This window comes from Hemitrygon akajei, chromosome 32 (genome assembly GCF_048418815.1).
Source record: "Hemitrygon akajei chromosome 32, sHemAka1.3, whole genome shotgun sequence".
Lineage (NCBI taxonomy): Eukaryota > Metazoa > Chordata > Chondrichthyes > Myliobatiformes > Dasyatidae > Hemitrygon > Hemitrygon akajei.
The window spans coordinates 19898518-19921587 of NC_133155.1; the positions used below are offsets into that span (position 1 = coordinate 19898518).

At 38.9% G+C, this 23070-nt stretch overlaps 1 protein-coding gene across 4 annotated transcripts in view; it reads left to right on the forward strand.

Moving 5' to 3' along the window:
• Nucleotides 1–23070, forward strand: part of LOC140719833 (zinc finger MYM-type protein 4-like) — a 223882-nt gene that overhangs the window by 168519 nt on the left and 32293 nt on the right. For 2 of the 4 annotated variants that reach the window (XM_073034758.1, XM_073034761.1), the window contains 6 exons: nt 4563–4685; nt 6323–6445; nt 15124–15246; nt 17158–17201; nt 17292–17436; nt 18229–18344. In XM_073034758.1, the coding sequence (XP_072890859.1) occupies nt 4563–4685; nt 6323–6445; nt 15124–15246; nt 17158–17201; nt 17292–17436; nt 18229–18344 (674 nt within the window). The remainder of the gene's footprint in view (nt 1–4562; nt 4686–6322; nt 6446–15123; nt 15247–17157; nt 17202–17291; nt 17437–18228; nt 18345–23070) is intronic. The other 2 variants (XM_073034759.1, XM_073034760.1) reach the window with 2 other exon arrangements.

Genomic DNA, 23070 nt, shown 5'->3' on the forward strand with positions numbered 1-23070 from the left:
CTCTGCTGTGCTTTCTACACAATTGCACTTAATCTGCTGGGTCCAGAACAGGTACTCTGAAATAGTAACACCTAGGAATTTAAAACTGCTGACCCTTCCCACCTCTGATCCTCCTCTGTGTGTTCATATACGATCAACTGTGATCTCAACATCCTCTATTTCCCAAATTTCAAAATCCACTCGCATTAATAATGGGCAAGTCATACACAATCTACCTATGAAAAGTGGATGCCTATATCTTGATATTGCATATTCCAATGGATGATACCTGCTTGTGAAAGTACAAAATTAGACAAAATGTTATTAAAGTTAACAAAATATTGATAGCATGTGAGTCATATCCTCATGAAGGCAAATTTTAGGCATCTCTGCCACTTGATGTACTCATTGTGATCTTGCATGTTATTGAATCCTAGAAAACTAGGATTAGCAGTGGGCCATTGGGCTTTTCCTGTCTGCTTTGTGATTCAGTACAAATGTGGCTGATCTTGCATCTTAATATTACATTCTTGCTCTCTCCCGACTAACTTTGTTGGCTTGTGTGTCCAGAAATACATTTATCTCTTGCTTAAAAATATTTAATGTCTTGATCTATAGAGCCATCTTTGGTGGAAAATTCTACAGGTTCACTAATCTCATTCCTACATACCTTATCCTATTATTTTGAGTTTGTGATGTTGTATTTAGATCTCCTAGCCAAGGGAAACCTCTTTCCTTGAAACTCCCTGTCAAAATTCTATTTATTACAATGAGAGTTTCTCTGATTCTCTGAGTTCAATGAATACAGACCCACTCCCTTGCTATACAACAATTCCATCTACTAGGGATCAGTCTGGTGAACTTCTTTTATAGTTTCTTTTTGGTACGTTTTATAATTTCCTGGGCAAAGAGACCAAAACTGCACACAATACTTTATGTATGATCTCAATAATTTCCTGGATAACTGTTGCAGGACACCCTTACTCCTGCACTTAAAACTTCTCGTGTTGAAAGCCAACGTACAATTTATTTTCTGAATTGCTTCCTATACCTGCATGTTTCTTTTCAGTACAAGGTCCTCCTGCATCCCTTTGGATACCAGTATCACGAGATGAAAAGTACTTCTGTGTTTTCCCACCGAAGTAGCTAACTTCACATTATCTGCGCTGTACTGCATTTGCCTACTCACTTGTCTAAATTGCCTTGATGCCTCCTTTTCACAACTTGCAACCCCATGCAAAACTGTGGTTCTCTCAGCCAGATTATTGATTACATTGTGAACTGCTGATCCATGGGATGCACTGAAAACCTATTCCATGCCAAGCCTTTACCATCAATTTCACACTAAACGTGTGAGACTTTACAATGGATTTATTTTATAATGAAAATCACCTTTTTGATAAATTTTGAGCTTCAATCGAATTGACCTTGAGCAAAGCTAAAGTCATTGATAATTATATAACTTTGATGTGTACATAGTTGACCAAAAGCAGTCTTTTGATCCCTGTGAAGCTAAAATCTTATTTAAAAACAAAACAGCCAATTAAAAGAAAGGTAAGCTCCTGAAAAGCCACATGAGGTAACACTGAAGAGTCTGCTTTTATTAATCTTTTCCATTACCATGTTTGAAACTCCACTCTAGTGTGGTCTTCTTAGTGATAACAGAAATGGGGAGTGCTACAGTGAAGAGTAATGGTTCTCTAAAATTTGTACGTCTGCATATTAGCAATATTAGCAACACATATTCAGGTAGATTTAAAAAAATCAACAAATGTTTAGAATCGCCCAGTAATTCACCCAGTAACACTTGAATCCACAGTGATGAAATGTTTTGAGAGGTTTGTGATGAAACATATCAATTCCTGCCTGAGAGATGAATTAGATCTGCTCCAATTTGCCTACTGGTGCAACAGGTCCACAGCTGATGTCATCTCATTGGCTCTTCACTCAACCTTGGAACATCTCGACAACAAAGATGCATACATCAGGATACTCTTTATCAACTACAGCTCAGCATTCAATACAGTGATACTCTCAAAACTAATCAACAAACTCCAAGACTTAGGCCTCAATACCTCCTTGTGCAATTGGATCTTAGATTTCCTCACTTGTAGACCCCAGTCAGTTCAGATTGGTGACAACATCTCCATCAGCACAAATGCACCACAAGGCTGTGTGCTAGCCCCCTGCCCTAGTTGCTTTACTCTTCTCATCTAAGCACAGCTTCAATGCCATATTCAAGTTTGCTGATGACACCACTGTCGTGGGCCGAATCGAAGGTGCTGATGAAACAGATTACAGGAGGAAGATTGAAAATCTGACTGAGTGGTGTCATAACAACAACCTCTCACTCAATAACATCAAGACAAGAAACTGATTGTAGACTTCCGGACAAGAAAACCTGAGGTCCATGAGTAGTTCTCACCGGAGGATCAGAGGTGGAGAGGATTAGTAACCCAGGTATTTCTGTTTCACAGGACCTGTCCTGGGACCAGCACCTAAGTACAATTACAAAGAAAGTACAATAGCACCTCTACCTCCTTAGGAGTTTACAGAGTTTCGGCATGACATCTAGAACTTTGACAAACTTTTATAGATGTGTGGTGGAACAGATATTGACTGGCTGCATCATGGCCTGGTATGGAAACACCAATGCCCTTGAATGGAAAAGCCTACAAAAAGTAGTGGATATGGTCCAGTGCATCAGGGTAAAGCCATTCCAATGAGCACATTTACATGAAGCGCTGTTGCAGGAAAGTAGCATCCATCATCAGGGAACTCCACCACCCAGGACGTGCTCTCTTCTTGCTCCTGCCATCAGGAAGAAGGTGCAAGAGCCTTAGGTCTTGTACCACCAGGTTCAGGCCCAGTTACTATCCCTCAACTGTCAGACTTTTGAACAAAAGGGGATATAACTTCACTTGTCTTATCATTGAAATGTTCCCTCAACCAATAGACTCACTTTCAAGAACTGTTTATCTCTTTTTCTCGATATTTATTGCTTATAATATTGTTTCTTCATTTTACATTTGCGCAGTTTGTTGTCTAATGCACTCTGGTTAAACACCCTAGATGGGCAGTCTTTCATTGACTCTGTTACAGTTACGATTCTATAGATTTGCTGAGTATGCCCAAAAGTCAGTGAACCTCAGTGTTGTATACCGCAGTTTCACATTGTCAGCAAACAGAAATATTGCTCTTGGTTCCCTCGTCCAGATTATGGATTGCACTGTGATCTATGGGATGCACTGAAAGCCAAAATCTGCTAACCCATTCCTTTCCAAACTATTACCATAAATTCCACACTAAACTTGTGTGATTTTACTTGATCAGAAGAGTATAAATACATGGCAGAGTTCCATTCTGTGTGACGTTCACGCAGCACATTAGATTAATGAATCTAAAACTGATTTACTATCATGCTATGCTCCTGTTTCTAGTGCCGTCCTCTTTAAAAATGCAGTTACATCTCCTTTCTGGCATAACCTTCCATCTTTTTGTCACCAACTGGAATAAGAAAATTTGCACAAACCCGGCTCTCAACATTTCATGTTTACTGTCAGTGTTTCATTTTTTTCCCCCTTTTTCGATTTCCTTTAAAAATGCAGTTACATCTCCTTTCTGGCAAAACCTTTCAATCTTTTAACACCAGCTGGAATGAGAAAATTTACACAAACCTGGCTCTCAACAATTGTTCTTAGTGTTTCATTTTGTTTTTTTCTTTTTCTGTTTCTGAATAAAGATTATTGACCTAAAACTTTTACTTCACAGTTCCCACCTGGCCTGCTTTTATTTCAAATTTCATTACCCATTTTTTTTCTTTCTTTCAAATAGTTTCAGATTATCCCCAATACTTCTCATCAGCTTCTTTCTGTTTAAACCCTCTCATAATTCAAAATCATAAACCTTCTCTTTTGCTTCCTTATGTCATTGATATTAGCTGCAATATTCTCATACCTATTCTCGTAATCAGTTTTTCCTTTGTGTTCTGGCAGATTTATATCGACTGCTAATGTGGCTTTAATCCCTTTCAAGAAAGAACTTTCTGAAGAAACTTTAACCTAGTGATGGAACCATTGGTCTGGAATATATTTATTACAGTCTTTTTTGGCCTTTATCCTCTATATTGTCATTAAAACTTGTTTCATTGACTGCATTGCAGATCTATTAAAATGTAAGCTTTATCTCTTGGGCAGATAATTACAACCATAAGACATATTCATGAGACATAGTAGAACAATTAGCCCTTTTGTCCCATCAAGTCTTCTCTGCCATTATATCATTACTGATTTAATATCTCTCTCAGCTTATTCTCCTGCCTTCTCCTTGTAATCATATATGTACTTTGATAATAAAATTTACTTTGAACTTTGAATTGCTTGGTTGCAAGAGCACATGGCCTACAAGACAGCCTGCCAGAGGTGAGTATATAATTTCCTATTGCATTGATCTTCATGATGTTAAAACCTTCAAATATTTTTTTTTAAATTGACTTTAGTCGATAGCTGTGAATGTAGGTGATTTTAAATAAGTTCTGTGATTGCTTAATGCTTAACAGGAAAATTACTGTCTTTCTTCAACAGTAACTGTATCAAATGTTCCCAGCAGTCAGAGGAAGGAGCCAGCTCCTGTTAAAGTAAATGTGCTATCGTTGGCAAACACTCCGCCTGTACAGAATACTACCAGTTCAACAGCAACTTTAAATGGTAGGAAGGCTGCTAAAAGAATGAGCTAATATTTTACTATTGTGTAGCGAGGAAATTGCAAACTTATTTAATGATAGTGAAGGAGAATGCGGGGCTTTCACTCACAGCAGTTCTTTCTGTTTGATGTTTTTTTTATCTTTGATATGAAGTTTTCAAATTGTACAACATTTGCTAAGTAGCAATTGCCTTTGGTCCTTGCAAGTACTCTTCAGCTGGGAAGGTAGCCAAACTGGTCATGGCATCTTCTCTGCTAATGGTAGTTTTTCTTCCCTTGGTAATGAGCTATATCAAAGAATGGGAAGAATCTTGATTCTGACAATATATCATTGATCAAAATATCAACTCTGGCTTTGTGAAGGTGCTGGCTGACCTTTTGAATATTTATGGTATTTTCCATTTTTATTTAAGGCTTGCATCATATGCAGTTTCCTCCTAAACAAAGAGCATTTTAAGTCTAAATTTTGAGGTTCTGAATTTTAAAAAAAAAATTCCATTGATTTAACTTGACTAGAGGAGTTTAGATACATGGCAGAGTTTTCTTGTACACTTGACATGCATGCAGCATGTTAGATTGATGAATCCAAAACTGATTTACTATCTTGCTGTGCTCTTGTTTCTAACGACATCCCCTTTAAAAATGCAGTTACATCTGCCTTCTGGCAAATTCTTTCATCCTTTTAACACCAACTGGAATAAAAAAATTTGCACAAACCTGGCTCCAAGCACTTAATGTTTATTCTCAGTGTTTCATTTTCCCTTTTCTCTATTTCTGTTCAAAGGTTATTGACCTAAATCGTGTCTTCACAGTTACTGCTTGCCCTGCTGCGTATCGCCAACATTTTCTGCTTTTATTTCAAGTTTCCACCACCCACGGTTTTTATTTAAATGTTTTGCTTTTTGGCAGTTTCAGCTTATCCCTAATACTTCTCATTAGTTTCTTCCTGTTTAAATGTCTTCATAATTCAAAATCTTCTGCTAAACCTCCTCTTTTGTTTCCATATTTCATTGACAGTAGCTGCAGTATCTTATGCTTATTTGTGTAATCAGTGTTTCTTGTAGATTTACATTGACTGCTAATGTGATTTTAATCCCTTTCAAGAAAGAACTTTCTAAAGAAATCTTAATCTAGTGATGGAACCATTGGTCCGGAATATTTTTATTGCCTTCTTTTTTGACTTTTATGCTCCATTTTGTTGTTAAATTTTGTTTCCTTCTCTGCATTGCAGTCTATTAAAATGTAAGCTTCATCTCTTGGGCAGATAAATAGAAACGTAAGACATAGACATAGACATAGGAAAACAATTAGGCCATTTAGCCCATAGAATCTTCTGCCATTCCATCAAAACTAATTTAATATCCCTCTCATCCTATTCTCCTGCCTTTTCCCTGTAATCATATATGTACTTTGATAATAAAATTTACTTTGAACTTTTAAATGTTGGTTGCAAGAGAACATTGCCTACCAGACAGTCTGCCACAAGTGAGTGCATCTTGTCCTATTGCATTGATCATCATAACATTAAAGCCTTCAAATATTAAAAAAAGATATTAGTTGATAGCTGTGAATGTAGGTGAGTTTAAATAAGTTGTGTGGTTACTTGTCATTTAACAGGAAAATCACTGTTTTCCCTCAACAGTAACTGTACCAAATGTTCCCAGCAGTCAGAGGAAAGAGCCAACTCCTGTTATAGCAAATGTGCTATCGTTGGCAAACACTCCGCCTGTACAGAATACTACCAGTTCAACAGCAACTTTAAATGGTAGGAAGGGTGCTGAAAGCCTGAACTAATATTTTACTATTGTGAACCAAGGAAATTGCGAACTTGTTTAATGATAGTGAAGGAGCGTGTGGGGCTTTCACTCACAGCATTTCTTTCTGTTTGGTGTTTTTTTTATCTTCAATAAGTTTAATATGAAGTTTTCAAATTGTACAACATTTGCTAAGTAGCATTTGCCTTTGCTGGTTCTTGCAACTACTTTTGAGCTGGTAAGGTAGCTTGCTTTGTCATACTATGTTCTCTGCTAATGGTAGTTTCTCTTCCTTTGGTAATGACCCATATCAAAGAATGGGAGGATACCTGATTCTGATGACAGGTCTTTGATCAAAACATTAACTCTATTTTTCTCTGTGAAGGTGCTGGCTGACCTTTTGAATATTTATGGCATTTTCCGTTTTTATTTTAAGAGTTCCATCATATCCAATATAGTGGCAGAACTAATCCAAAATCAAAACAATTGCTGCTAGCTGCGACTGCCGGGGGTCGCAGCTAGCAGCAATTGTTTTGATTTTGGATTAGTGCATGACTCACCCTCAGTTCCAATGAAAGTATTCTTTGAAAGAGTAGAATCCTTTATTTGATCCCTTATTAGCAATTAGCAAACTTAAAATCTTGAAGCAATATTAAACGGTCAATAAAGATATGACCTTCATTGGTCCCAAGCCACAAACTGCCACGAAATAAAGCAAGAATGCGTAACTTACTCCCTTTGCTTTTATCACTCCTCCTTTCATGTGACTAGATACCATTATAAATGCACAACACAGAATACAATGCAAATAGAGAACAGTCACGTGGCTCCTAGACTCCAGCCCCCTAATTATTCTATAATAATTAGAACTACATGCTGTTAAGACATAGGAGACATGAAATCTCCATATTTACACAAAATGTCCTCATTTGCTAAGCAGTCTGCTGGATTGTGCACTTCTCCTGCCAAACTAGGTTGCCCCTCTTGATTGCATTCAGGAAAGTCTTTCTGGAATTGCTGCTGCCAAAACTCATCCAAACACAAAGCTGAAGTCCCATTAACTGTTAGCTCTGGCCGAGTATAGTCTCTTCCACCACCACAGTCTCCTTTCAATGGTCCATTAACAATCAAACCCAACATCATTTTGATTGCATAAAGTCCATCATTAATACTGAGAATCACTTGAAATGGCCCCAATGCCTTAGCACATTCACCCCATCAGCAGCTCAGTTTCTGAATCGATTTCCAGCAAATAAACATGCTTCAGGTGAGACCATTCTTGAAGAACTCTCTGATGAGGAATGGTTCCTTTGTAGACAGGCTTATGTTCCTCTGTAGAGACGTTAGGCAGTTCATAATAGTTTTCACCTTCTAAGCCAGTCACTTCTAATCCTGAAACAATGTAGCTACTCACAACCTTCTCTTGATCTATGGTGTGTACGAGAATATGTGTTCCTTTTCCTGTCAGCTTGAGCTTGTTCATGAGGCTCTCTCTGCAAGATACTGCTGCACTACTTTGATCTAGAAAAGCATAAGTAACCACTTTTTTACTCTTCTTAGCCTTCACCTGAACTGGATTTATAAGAAGTTCACAGTCGTGATCACCAGCCCCTTTAAGGTCATGAGATAATAGGGCAGTACTTACTGCTGTGTTTGCTTCATTCATGGCTTGTTTCGAACCTGAACCATTTTCATCAATTTTGGGTTCAGTTTAACTTTCCCCAATAGCCACAATATGGCAAAGCTGCTTCTTTTAACTTGAGAATGAATTTTTAATCCAGTTTTTTTTTCTCATCTTTACTTGCCTTTCAATGAAATCAACAATGTCAGTGAAAGTAACCTCACGGTTGTGCCTTTCGTGTAGTTCATACACCACCAATCTCCATTTTTTTCTTAAGTTCATTGGGCAGTTTATTTATGACAATCTTCCTATTAGCAGGCATGTTCAACTCATGCATGGCCTGCACATCATCTATAGCATTGCAGCAACTTTTAAGAAAAAGGGGCTGTAACCTTGAATAACTTTCACATCTTCTGATTTGATATGTGGTCAAGAAAGCCTTTTCCATGTAGGCCACAGCAATTTTGTGCTCATCACCAAAATGTTCCTGTAGTAAAGCATAGTCCTTTAAATATCCTTGCTCCAGACTGGCCTACTGGCAACCTTTGACAAGCTCTCTTGGATAACTTCCAGTGTTTCATTCAAAAAAATAGAGATGGTCACCATAATCTTCAATCTTGCCTTTATGCTATTCTTGAAAGCCCTCAGAAATGAATGATACTACAATGAATTGCCATCGAAGGTTTGAATCTCTCTTTTAGGCAGAGATGTAATGTGTTACTCTTGCATCACTTTGCTTGTTATTTCCTTTGACATCATTATGGCCTCCAGCATGGCATTTAGACCTTTATCATCTGAAACGTGAGTGTCATCATACCGTAAATCAATGATCTCAGGAGCACATTGTGCTATTGGATATGGCACAGGTCCAGAGTACCTCTGTCGTGCAGGCTGAGAGTGAGCACTCTGAACTATCCCTTTGGATTCAAACTCTTGTCTCAAAGACTTTTGATTCTCAAATGTATCCACCTTGACATTGAGTGTGCTGGATTTACTCTGTTCCATGGCAACGTAGGAACTCTGCACCCACAGCACTTGAATCCTTCAGTGTTTTTCGCTCTGGCTATAGAACCATAGAACATATCCCTCCAAACCCCTCTCATCCATATACCTGTCCAAGTTTTTCTTAAATGTCAAAAGTGAGCCCGCATGCACCAATTCATCTGGCAGCTCATTCCACACTCCCAACACTCTCTGCGTGAAGAAGCCCCCCTCCCCCCATGTTCCTTTTCATCTTTTCCCCCTTCACCCTTAACCCATGACCTCTGGGTTTTTTCTCCCCTAGCCTCAGTGGGAAAAGCCTGCTTGCATTCACTCTATCTATACCCATCATAATTTTATACACCTCTATCAAATCACCCCTCTTTCTCCTATGCTACAGGGAATAAAGTCCTAACCTGTTCAACCTTTCTCTGTAACTCAGTTTCTCAAGTCCCAACAACATCCTTGTAAACCTTCTGTGCACTCTTTCAACCTTACTAATATCCTTCCTGTAATTAGGGACCAATACTGCACACCATGCTCCAAATTTGGTCTCACCAATGTCTTATACAACCTCACCATTACATTTCAACTCTTATACTCAATACTTTGATTTATAAAGGCCAATGTACCAAAAGCTCTCTTTACAACCTTATCTACTTGTGACACCACTTTTAGGGAATTATGTATCTGTATCCCCAGATCCCTCTGTTTTACTGCACTCCTCAGTGTCCTACCATTTACCTTGTATGTTCTACCTTGGTTTGACCTTCCGAAGTGCAATACCTCACACTTGTCCGCATTAAACTCCATCTGCCATTTTTCAGCCCATTCCTCCAACTGGTCCAAATCCCTCTGCAAGCTTTGAAAACCTTCCTCACTGTCCACTACACCTCCAATCTTTGTATCATCAGCAAATTTGCTGATCCAATTTGCCACATTATCATCCAGATCATTGATATAGATGACAAATAACAATGGACCCAGCACTGATCCCTGTGGCACACCACTAGTCACAGGCCTCCACTCAGAGTAGCAATCCTCCACTACCACTCTCTGGCTTCTTCCATTGAGCCAATGTCTAATCCAATTTACTACCTCTCCATGTACCCCTAGCGATTGAATCTTCCTAACTAACCTCCCCTGCGGGACCTTGTCAAAGGCCTTACTGAAGTCCATGTATGCAACATCCACTGCCTTCCCTTCATCCACTTTCCTGGTAACTTCGTTGAAAAGCTCTAATAGATTGGTTAAACATGACCTACCACGCACAAAGCCATGCTGACTGTTTCTAAGTCCCTGTCTATCCCAATACTTGTAGATCCTATCTCTTAGTATTCCTTCCAATAATTTACCTACCACCGATGTCAAACTTACCGGCCTATAATTTCCCAGTTTACTTTTTGAGCCTTTTTTAAACAACGGAACTACATGAGCTATCCTCCAATCCTCTGGCACCTGACCCATGGATATCTACATTCTAAATATTTCTGCCAGGGCCCCTGCAATTTCAACACTAGTCTCCCTCAAGGTCCGAGGGAATACCCTGTCAGGTCCTGGGGATTTATCTACTCTGATTTGCCTCAAGACAGCAAGCACCTCCTCCTCTTTAATCTGTATAGGTTTCATGATCTCCCTACTTGTTTGCCTTGTTTCCATAGACTCCATTCCAGTTTCCTTAGTAAAGACAGATGCAAAAAACCCATTTAATATCTCTCGCATTTCTTTTGGTTCCATACATAGCTGACCAGTCCGATCTTCAAGAGGACCAATTTTATCCCTTACTATCCTTTTGCTCTTAACATACCTGTAGAAGCTCTTCAGATTATCCTTCACCCTGACTGCCAAAGCAACCTCATGTCTTCTTTTAGCCCTCCTGATTTCTTTCTTAAGTATTTTCTTACTCTTTTTATACTCCTCAAGCATCTTATTTCCTCCCTGTTGCCTGTACATGTTATACATCTCTCTCTTCTTCTTTATCAGAGTTCCAGTATCCCTTGAGAACCAAGGTTCCTTATTCTTATTCATTTTGCCTTTAACCCTGACAGGAACATACAAACTCTGCACTCTCAAAATTTCTGCTTTGAAGGCCTCCCATTTACCAATCACATCCTTGCCAGAGAACAACCTGTCCCAATCTACGCTTTTTAGATCCTTTCTCATTTCTTCAAATTTGGCCTTTTTCCAGTTTAGAACTTCAACCCGAGGACCAGATCTATCTGTATCCATGATCAAGTTGAAACTAATGACGTTATGATCACTGGAACCAAAGTGTTCCCCTACAAACACTTCCGTCACCTGCCCTAACTCATTTCCTAATAGGAGATCTAATATTGCATCCTTCCTAGTTGGTACGTCTATATATTGATTTAGAAAACTTTCCTGAACACATTTTACAAACTCTAACCCATCTAGACCTTTAACAGTATGGGAGTCCCAATCAATGTGTGGAAAATTAAAATCCCCTACAGTCACAACTTTCTGTCTCCTGCAGTTGTCTGTTATCTCTCTGCAGACTTGCTCCTCCAATTCTCGCTGACTATTGGGTGGTCTATAATACAATCCTATTAATGTGGTCATACCTTTCCTGTTTCTCAGCTCCACCCATATGGCCTCTGTAGACAAGCCCTCTAATCTTTCCTGCCGAAGCACTGCTGTAATATTTTCCGTGACTAGCAAAGCCACCTCCCCCCACCCTTCATCCCTCTGTCTCTATCACGCCTGAAACATCGGAACCCTGGAACATTGAGCTGCCAGTCCTGCCCCTCCTGTAGCCAAGTTTCAGTAATGGCTATGATGTCATAATTCCACATGTCAATCCAGGCCCTCAGCTCATCTGCCTTTCCCACAATACTCCTTGCATTGAAATATACACACCTCATCTTCGCAGCAATTTCTTCCTGCAATTTAAACTACTCCATCTGTCTTCAGCTTTGCTCTGCTTGTTCTTCTTGGTTTCTCTGAAGCTATTCCTTCTGTTGTTTCTGGTCTCTTTGAAGCTATTCCTTCAATATCTGTTATTTTGTATATAACCCAGCTAAATCAGTCTCTGTTCTAATGTGTACCTGTGCGTTATCAGATGCACAAGGTGTCTTGCTAATGGCTTTAGAACATACTGCAAACACATTAGGCATGCTGTCTTCAACTTTATATGTAGACAGTCAAAGCCTGTTCTTTATCTTTGTAAATATTTTTATTTCCCCTAGGAAACTGACATTACATCATCGTTTCTCTCTTGGCTTCAAGACCGCTGCTTCTAGCTGAACTCATTTAGTCTTCCAAGTGCGCAAATGAGATAAAACAGTGGCAGTTTCAATTTAGCTTCTCAACCATGGAAGCAATTGTTTCAATTTTTCAGCTTTTCAACAGAATTAAGAGTTGAGCACTTCAGGAAAACAGCGCTATAGAGCTTTCCAATCCAACTTAGTTGGACATGGCAATGTTGACCACTTGGAAACTGTATTTCCAATCCAATTGCACAGTGTTAAACAGCAAAAAAGGCCATTGCCAGCTACAAGCGACTCCAGGCTGGTGCTTCCATTTTCTCAGACACATCCGAGTGCTGATGTTCATTTGGTAGAACTGTTGAAATCTTTGCTGACAAAATGTTCAGGCAAAACTAATCCGCGAGCTTGTTATACTTGCATGGCAAACCTTCTGCTCCAATGAAATGATTGTTCCAAAGAGTTCAAACCCATATACGATCCCTTATTAGCAATTAGCAAACACATAATCTTGAAGCAGTAATAAGTGGTCAAAAAAGACGTCCGTCGGTCCCAAGCCACGAACGGCCATGAAATAAGCAAGGATACGTAACTTGTTCCTGCTGCTTTTACCAAGCTCCACCAATATGAATAATTACCACAATAAACATACTAAACGCACATCACAGTATACAAAGTAAATGAAGAACAGATATATTGCTCTTACATGCAATTTCCTACAGACCAAATAGTGGTAGAAGTCTGAATTTTGAGAACCTGAAATTACTATTTTTTAAATTCTATTGATTTTACTTGATCAGAAGAGTATAAATATATGGCAAGGGTTTCTTTCTACGCTTGACATGCATGTAGCACATTAGGCATGCTATACTCCTGTTTCTAATGTCGTCCTCTTTAAATATGCAGACACATCTCCCTTCTGGCAAAGCCTTTTAACACCAACTGGAGTAAGAAAACTTACACAGACTTGGCTGCCAACACTTTATACTTATTCTCATTGCTTCATTTTTCCTTTTTTCTTTTTCTGATTAAAGATTATTGACCAAAAACCCTAACACTTTTACTGCTTGGTCTGTTGAGTATCTCCAATATTTTCTGCTTTTATTTCCCATTCCCCCCCCTCCCCCACCCCACCCATAGTTTTTTTTTGTGTCACACTGGACAACAAAAATTTTGCTGCCTGAATACTTTTGGGTGTATCTTATGGATTTTGGGCTGCTGATCATGAAAAACACCTGGAAATTACCCTGTCACACACCATTTTTTAAAAAGTGCTTATATTTGTTATTCAGATTCCTAATTCAAGTCAATTAAAATGTTGCCCACAATGTAAGCTAATAAGTTTTCTATCTTGTCCAGGCATGCTTAGGCTAGATGGATGCTGCATGGCAGGACAGATTTTAGAAAGGCTATAAATTTCTGTGAAGGATTTTGATATTTGAGACAGATTTTTCACAGAATAACTGATGCCAGGATTAAGGGAGGCATTTCAATTAATGCACAAATCAAACAGGTGATAGGCAGTGATAGATGACAGGCAGTTCAAAGAACTTCCAGTGGGACCAGAGAAAATTGCATGGAAAGCTTTCAAGGACATTGTTCAAAATTTTCTTGGCAATTGTAGAGCACCAAACAACATGCAGCTGGTTGACAGCATACTTCCAGCGCACAAAACCATGAAGTGCAACATGCCACTAAAGATTTCATTTGTTGCATACCCATTTAAATGACTTCTGTGTGAATCATGGTACTGTCAGTGACGAGCATGTCCTGTTTTGCCAGGACATTGAGGTCGTGGAGGAACAGTGTCGGGGCAACTGGAATCCAACAGTACTGGCTGAGTATTGTTGAACACTTAAGCAAGAGCCTCAAGCACTGAGTACAAATGAAAATTATCAACAGAACAACTTTAGCTTAGTTGAACTATTGCAGAGTCAGCACTCTCATGTAATTACATGCATTATAAAGTTAATTTCTTGTCTTTCCAAATTCCTACTTGATTTAAGTAGCCTGAAATTATATTTGTGTTCAGCTTTATATGATCTATCATAAACAAAAAAAAAATTCTGAGCTAGCAACATTTTCGAAAAAAAATTGTTGTTCAATGTATTTTTTGCTTTTTGGCAGTTTCAGATCATCCGCAATACCTCTCATCAGTTTCTTCATGTCTATGCACTTTCAGAATTCAAAATCTTGTGCCAAACCTCCTCTTTTTCTTCCATAGTTCATTGATAATGGCTGCAGTATCTAATACCTATTCTTGTAATCATAGTTTCTCTCTCCTTTGTTCTGGTGGATTTGCATTGACTGCTAATGTGGCTCTCATCCCTTTTCAAGAAAGAATTTCAAAAACAACCATAACCTAGTGATGGTGCCATTTCCAGAATATATTTATTGCAGTCTTTTTTGCCTTTATGCTCCGCATTGTTGTTAAATCTTGCTTCCTTACTGCATTACAGATCTATCAAAATGTAAGCTTTATCTTTTACGCAGATAATTAGAAACATAAGACATCGACCTGAGACATAGGAGAACAATTAGGCTATTAGGCCCATCAAACCTGCTCTGCCATTCCATCATAGCTAATTTAATATTCTTCTCAACTCATTTTCCTGCCTTCTCCCTGTAAACATATATGATAATAAAATTTACTTTGAATTGTTTGCTTGCAAGAGTACATTGCCTATAAGACAGCCAGCCATAGGTGAATACATCTTGTCCTATTACATTGATCCTCATATAATTAAAACCTTCAAATTTTTAAAAAAATTGACTTTAGTTGATAGCTGTGAATGTAGGTGAGTTGAAAGAAGTTGTATGGTTACTTAACGTTTAACGGGAAAATCACTGTCTTCCTTCACAGTAACGGTACCAAATGTTCCCAGCAGTCAGAGAAAAGAGCCAACTCCTGTTATAGCAAATGTGATATCATTGGCAAGCTCTCCACCTGTACAGAATACTGCCAGTTCAACAACAACTTTAAATGGTATGAAGGCACAAAAAGATTGAACTAATATTTTACCATTCTGTAGCAAGGAGGTAGCGAACTTGTTGAATGATACTGAAGGAGGATACGTGGCTTTCACAATGCATTTCTTTCTATTTGGTGTTTTTATATCTTCAATATCTTTAACAGGAAGTTTTCAAATTGTCCAACATTTACTAAGTAGCATCTACTGGTACTTGCAACTACCTTTGATTCGGAATGGTAGTTTGACTCGTCATAGTATCTTCTTTGCTATTGATAGTTTTTCTTCCCTGGGTAATGAAAAAGAATGGAAAGAATCTTGATTCTGGCGACCCATCATTGAGGAAAATATCAACTCTGACCTGCGAAGTTGCTGACTGATCTTTTGAATATTTATGGCATTTTCCAATTTTATTTAAGATTTGCATCATAAGCAGTCTACTACTGAGCAAGTAGATGACCTGAGTTTTTTAAAAATTCCGTTCATTTAACTTGAATAGGGGAGTATAAATGCATGGCTAAGTTTCTTTCTACACTTGACGTGCATCAGCATATTAGATTGATGAATCTAAAACTGATTTCTAACCTGTTAAACTCTTGTTTCTAATGCCATCTCCCTTCTGGTGAAACCTATCATACTTTAAACACCTACTGGAATAAGGAAAAACCATACAAGCCTAGCTGCCAACTTTTTTCTCAGTGTTTCATTTATCCTATTTTTCTATTTCTGATCAAAAAATATTGACATAAACCCACAACATTTTTTCTTGACAGTTACTGCATAGCCTACTGAGTATTCCCAACATTTTCTGCTTTTATTTCAAATTTCCATCATCCCTAGTTTTTTAAATATTTTTTGCTCTTTTTGGCAGTTGCAGATTATCCACAATACTTCTCTTAAGTTTCTTCCTGTTTAACGCTTTCATGATTCAAAATCTTGTGCTAAGCTCCCTCTTTTTCTTCTGTATTTCATTGACAATGACTGTAGTACTTAGTCTGTTCTTGCGGTCGTAGTTTCTCTCCTGCATTCTGGTGGGCTTACAATGACTACTAATGAGGCTTTAATCCCCTTCCAAGAAAACTTTCTAAAGCAACCTTAATCTAAGGATGGGACCATTTCTAGAATATACTTATTTCAGTCTTTTTGCCTTTATGCTCCACATTGTTGATAAATCTTGTTTCCTTGTCTGCATTACAGATCTATTAAAATGTAAGCTTTATCTCTTGGACAGATAATTAGAAACACAAGGCATAGACATGAGACATAGGAGAACAACTGTGCCATTTGACCCATCGAATCTTCTCTGCTATTCCATCATTGCTGATTTAATATCTCTCCCAACCCATTCTCCTGCCATTTCCCTTTAATCTTTGACACCTTACTAATCAAGAACCTATCAACTTCTGCTTTAAGTATACCCAATGACTTGGCCTGTACAACCATCTGTGGGAATGAATTCCACAGATTCACCACTGCCTAACTAAAGAAATTCCTCCTCATCTCTGTTCTAAAGGAATGTTCTTGTATTTTGAGGCTCTGCCTTCTGGCCCTAGACTCCCTTACTATAGGATACATCTTCTCTAAATCCACTCTCTCTGGCCTTTCAAGTTTCAATAGCTTTCACTGAGACCCCCTCATTATTCTAAATTCCATTGACTAGGAGCGAGGTCATTATTCAGTGGATGAAAATAAACTAAATGCAGATGCTGGGGGTCTGAAGTAAAAATAAAGTGCTGGGAATCCTCAGCAGGTCATGCTGCATTCTTTGGAGAATAAGAATTAATATTTCAGATCAATGACACCACACAAGAGTATATCTCATCAATCAATTCCTTAAGTTCTTTTGTTGGTATATTTAAATTAATTCGGGGTAATTTTGTAATTTTTTACTGATCTAAGCAGATTATAGTGGTTTTTATTCTTCTTAGCAGGTGGGACTTGTACTAATTCAGGAACTAAGGTTACCGGAGAGGTAAGAAAGAAGTTCAGTTAATGTTTATTTCAACTAGAATTGTTTGCATTTAATGTTTACATCAAGTTCTTTGCTTTCTTAATGATTTAGATAGCCACACAGACGGAAGCTCTTCGAATACGACCTTCTGCTCCCCCCAAGGTTCTCAAGAATAAAGCACTGCTGTGCAAACCTATCACACAGACCAAAGCGACTTCTTGTAAACCACTTACTCAGACCAAGGCTTGTCAGACAGGTAATGTGTGAATAAATGTTCATGTATACATGTCCGTTCAAATAGCTTCATGATAAATGTACTTATCATTTAACTTACTTGTTATGAAGTAGTATATTGGAAATAGTATTTCTAGTAACCTCGTATAAAACAACTAATACCGAAGCTTCCTCTTGCAAGATGATAGCTCAATCTAAAATAAAATCTATTGAAATAGTCATTTCCTTTTGTGTATGGAAGTATGGAATAAACTCAAGCTAATGCAGTGTGCTGGAGTATAAATCAAGAATTTATTGAATCCATAAATCTGAGTTGTTAGTTGTACAAGAAGTGTTTCAGTGTCACTTCTCAGACAATATGAAAAGATATAAGATATAGGTAAGTATTCTCTTCAATCTTGTTTCCATAAGCGGCAGTTCACACTGGGATATGTAGATGCAACTGTCCCAAGCAAGGTGAGGGGGGTAGAACCTCATTAAATTGCTTGATTTGTCTTTCCTAAATACCATAATAAGTCTGGTCAAAATCACACATAACTTCCTTTGTTATCTGAAACACACCATTTGTGAATTATGAAGTAATTTGGCACGTTGCAATTTTATTTAGTCCATGTATGTGATTATTTTCCTGGAAATGACCTTAGAATTGTAGTGTAGAATTTATGGGGCTTAAAATTCTGGAATAGATTACTTTCCTGGTAGAAATGGACAATTTGTATTAATGAATAGCTTTTGAATTGATTAAAAGTCAAATCAACCTCCTTAAAAACTGTTATGTTGTTCTATATTATTACATGCCTTCTCTTGTTTCTAGATGAGGATTGGAAGACACAAGTGGTCATATTGCCCATTCCTGTCCCGGTCTATATACCCTTACCTCTACATCTCTACACACAGTTTGCACCATTACCACTTGGGATGCCTGTGCCTGTAAGTTTTCCACAAAACTCTCATTAGGTCATTAGGTCTCTTGTTGGCGATTGTAGATAATATTGCAAAAGGTCGCATGTGCTGAAAATATTATAGTGAGGTGAGGTGATTGCGATTTCAAATACACCTAAATGTCAAAACACACCAATTTGAAGTATTTCATCTTGTAATTTTAAATACAGTGGCTTCTACTTAATTGGGACACATGGGGATCAGTATCATTGCAGCCCAATTAAGCGACTGCCCAATTAGCTGAAGTTTCATGGAAAAGTTAAAAGGTATAAAAAAATGGCAACTGAGTAACAAATTGTGTATTTAAATGAAATACAGAACAAATTAAAATACTATCAATACTACTATAGTACTATAAAACTGGATATTCGTTCCTGATAGTTATTGTCAGAGGAGTTCATCCAGTGTATGCTATCATGTTCTTTTGGTTGACTCAATGAGCAAAATCAATGCAGCTATCAAGTGCGGATAATGGACTGCCTTTGTGCAATGTTTTTGACGATTGCATACTCCCAAGTCTTTATTTTCATCATAATGTTTAAGTTGATTGTTGATACTTCCAAATTCTAAGCAGTTTCTGACTTACTGAAGTAGTGAAATCATTTCATTTTCACTCCCGTTTCTGGCATCTCCAAGCCTGAGTGTCAAAACACTTATGCAATCAATTATTTAGTGTTTTATACTTGTGGTTAATTTAGATACACCCATGATTGTGTAGCCAAGTTTCCATCAAACTCAATATATAAGTTTGCTGATGAGACCACAATTGTAGGCCGTATCTTGGGTAATGATGAGTCTGAGTACAGAGAGGAAATTAAGAACCTGGTGGCATGGTGCAAAGACAATAACGTATCCCTCAATGTCAGCAAGACGAAGGAATTGGTTGTTGACTTCAGAAGGAGTAGCGGACCGCACAACCCCATCTACATCGGTGGTGCGCAGGTGGAACAGGTCAAAAGCTTTAAGTTCCTTGGGTGAATATCACAAATGACCTGACTTGGTCTAACCAAGCAGAGTCCACTGCCAAGAAGGCCCACCAGCGCCTTTACTTCCTGAGAAAGCTGAAGAAATTTGGCCTGTCCCCTAAAACCCTCACTAATTTTTATAGGTGCACCGTAGAAAGCATTCTTCTAGGGTGCATCACAACCTGGTATGGAAGTTGTCCTGTCCAAGACCAGAAGAAGCTGCAGAAGATCGTGAACATAGCCCAGCACATCACACAAACCAATCTTCCATCCTTGGACACACTTTACACCACATGCTGTCGGAGCAGTGCTGCCAGGATAATCAAGGACAAGACCAACCCAGCCAACACACTTTTTGTCCCACTTCCCTTTGGGAAAAGGTTCAGGAGCTTGAAGATTCGTACGGCCAGATTTGGGAACAGCTTCTTTCCAACTGTGATAAGACTACTGAACAGATTCTGACCCGGATCTGGGCTGTACCTTCCAAATATCTGGACCTGACTTGCACTACCTAACTTTCCCTTTTCTATTTTCTAGTTATGATTTATAATTTAAATTTTTATTATATTTACTTCGATTTGTACTTCAGGGAGCGCGAAGCGCAGAAACAAATATCACTGTGATGATTGTACGCTCTAGTATCAATTGTTTGGTGACAATAAAGATCATTTTGTAGAAATCTGTTTTCACTTTGACATGAGTCTTTTTCTGTTGGTGAGTGTCAAAAAAGCCAAATTAAATCCACTCTGATTCACTGTTGTAAAACAATAAACTATGAAAATTTCCAAGTGGGCTGAATAATTTTATAGGCACTGTAATTCTGCTAAAAAGAAGCTAATTGCAGGCGGAACCTATTAGCAAATATCATGAACTGGCACATCATTGCTAATTCCATATCTTGAACTTTAGTGGAAGAATGCTACTATATATGATAGTCTTGCCCGCCAGTATTTATTGTCCTTCTGTTGCTGTTGGGCAGGACATTCCATTAATTAGACCAAGTGAATGTCAGCAATGCATTTCCATCTTGGGGTATAGTGTGAAACCAAGAGAGTGGAGATTTTTACTTGTTATCTTTAAGTCATATATTTGGAAAATACTGCTCAAGTTGCCTAGGCTGTGTCACAGTGGTGTACTTGCAGGATATCGAACATTTGATCTGCTCTTGATTGGTGTGATTGAATTTCTGTTACTCAAATCCCCAGGTTGTTTACCTGGGGGATTTGATGCAGGTAATGGCATTGAATATCGGTGATTAGGCTCTTCTTTTGGCTATTCATATGCATTTGGAAGGTGTGCAAGCATAGTTGTTAGTTTAGGATTTTCCTTGTGCTACCCTAGACTGCTACACTTTCTAAGGAGTTGCAAGTGGAATTTAATGTCATACAATTATCAGCAAATATCTGCAATACTGAACTTACGATGAGATAAAAGTCATTCATTTTTTCCGAGAAATTTTTAATAATAATTGAGGGAAATTGATGCAGTCCAAAATTCACACGTAGCAGCAGTACTGAGGAGTAAGGCTTTGTGAATGTGCAAAGTGATATTATGGAAGCCCTTGCAACACACACAAAATGCTTGAGGAAGCAGGCCAGTCAGCACCTGAAAAGGGTACAGGCTGAGACCCTTCATCTGGACTGGGAAAAAAATGAGAAGTCAGAGTAAGAAAGTGTGGGGAAGGGGAGGAGGAATCACAAGGTGATAGGTGAAATGGGAGGTGGGGGGAAGGGGTGAAGTAAAGAGCTGGGAAGTTGATTGGTGAAGGTAAGAGATACAGGGCTGGAGAAGGGAGAAACTGATAGGAGAGGGCAGAAGGCCATGGAAGAAAGAAAAGGGGGAGGAGCACCAATGGGACGTGATAAGGAGAAAAGGTGAGAGAGGGAAACGAGAATGGGGAATGGTGATGTGGGAGGGTGGGGGGGCATTACTGGAAGTTCAAGAAATCGATATTTGTGCCACCACGTTGGAAGTTACGTAGATGGAATGTAAGGTGTTCCTTCTTCAGCCTGAGAATGGCATCATTGTGGCGTAAGAGGAGGCCATGGAAAGGCATGATAGAATGAGGATAGCAATTAAAATGATTGGTCACCGGGAAATTCTGCTTTTGGTGAATGGATCAGAGATGCTCAACAAAATGGCCCCCCTCTACATTGGTGAGACCTGACATAAATTGGGGTACTGCTTTGTTGAGCACCTCTGCTTTACCTTTGCCACCCACCTGGCTTCACCTATCACCTTTCTGCTAGTCCAACTTCCCCTCCCCCACCTTTTTATTCTTGTCTCTTCACTCCTCAGTTTCAGCCCTGAAGAAGTGTTTTAGTCTGAAACATTGACTATTTAGTCATTTCCATAGTTGCTGCCTGACCTGCTAAGTTCTCCCAGCATTTTGTGTTGCTCTGGATTTCCAGCATCTGCAAAATCTCTTGTGTTCACATTTTGTGCACTCTTTCCAGTTTAAATGCATTTTTTCCTATAACAGTATGACTAAAATTGTGTGTAGTGCTCCAAGTGCACCGTCACCAAGGGTATGTCTTAGCTCCTATTTTCAGTGCTCTGACTAATGAAGACCAGCATGCAGAATGCCCTTTTCACTACCCTGTCTGTCTATGATGCTATTTTCAATGAACTGTGCACCTGAACTCTTAAGTCCTTCAGTTCTCAAGTACATCTAGTGCCCTGCCATTCATAATAGAAGTCCATTTGCCATTTCTTGGCTCACTCCCATAATTGTTCAAGATCCCTTGTAATCTATGATAACCTTCTTCACTACCAAAACCTCCTAAATTAGTGTCATTCTGAAACTTAATGATCAAGCTTCGTATATTTGTATCCAAGTTGTTTCTATAGATAATGAATAAAATAACAGCACCAACCACTGTGCCACATCACTAGTCTCTGGCCTCCATTCTAAGAAACAACTTCCAGCCTACCTCTGAGCCACTTTAGAATTTATCTAACCAGTCCACCCTATTTGTTTATGACAGCAAAGCCTCCATTCCTGATAGGTTTGATTGCCTTTAATGCATGATTTGATGCAATTAATGACGTGGCATCGAGGAAAGCTCCCTCTCCCCATGAGGAGCAGGCACTCTGTTTGGCCCCAGCTGAAGTGAGGATGATCATAGCCAGGGTAATCTGACACAAAGCTGCTGGACTGGACAACATAACTGGTCAGATGCTGAGGGATTGTGCAGCCCAGCTAACAGAGTCTTAACAGACATTTTTAACAACTCTTTGCTACAGCCCACTGTTCCTGCAGGCTTCAACGCAGCCACCATCAATCTGGTGCTCAGGAGAGTGACAGTAACTGGTCTAAACTATTACCGCCCAGTGGCACTGACCTCAGCAATCATGAAATGCTATGAGCATGAAAATCCCACCCTCCAGCTACATTGGACTCTTTCCAGTTTGCCTACCACTCATACTGGTCCACTAATGATGTCATAATTTCAGCCCTCCACTCTGCCCTGTCCCATCTAGAAAACGATGCCTCATAACGTCAATGTGTTGTTCATTGACTTCAGTTCGACGTTTTACACAATCATTCCTCAGAGTCTTGTGGTAAACTGTCCTTGTTGGAACTCAACATCCCTCTCTGTAGCTGGGTCTTGATGGAAAGACCGACCCCAGTCAGCAACATCTCAAGCTCCATCACACTGAGCATTGGTGCCCCTAGGGCTGTGTGCTCAGTCAGCTGCAAACTCACGACCCTCTGCCAAATCCAGCTCAAATCACACCACGAAGCT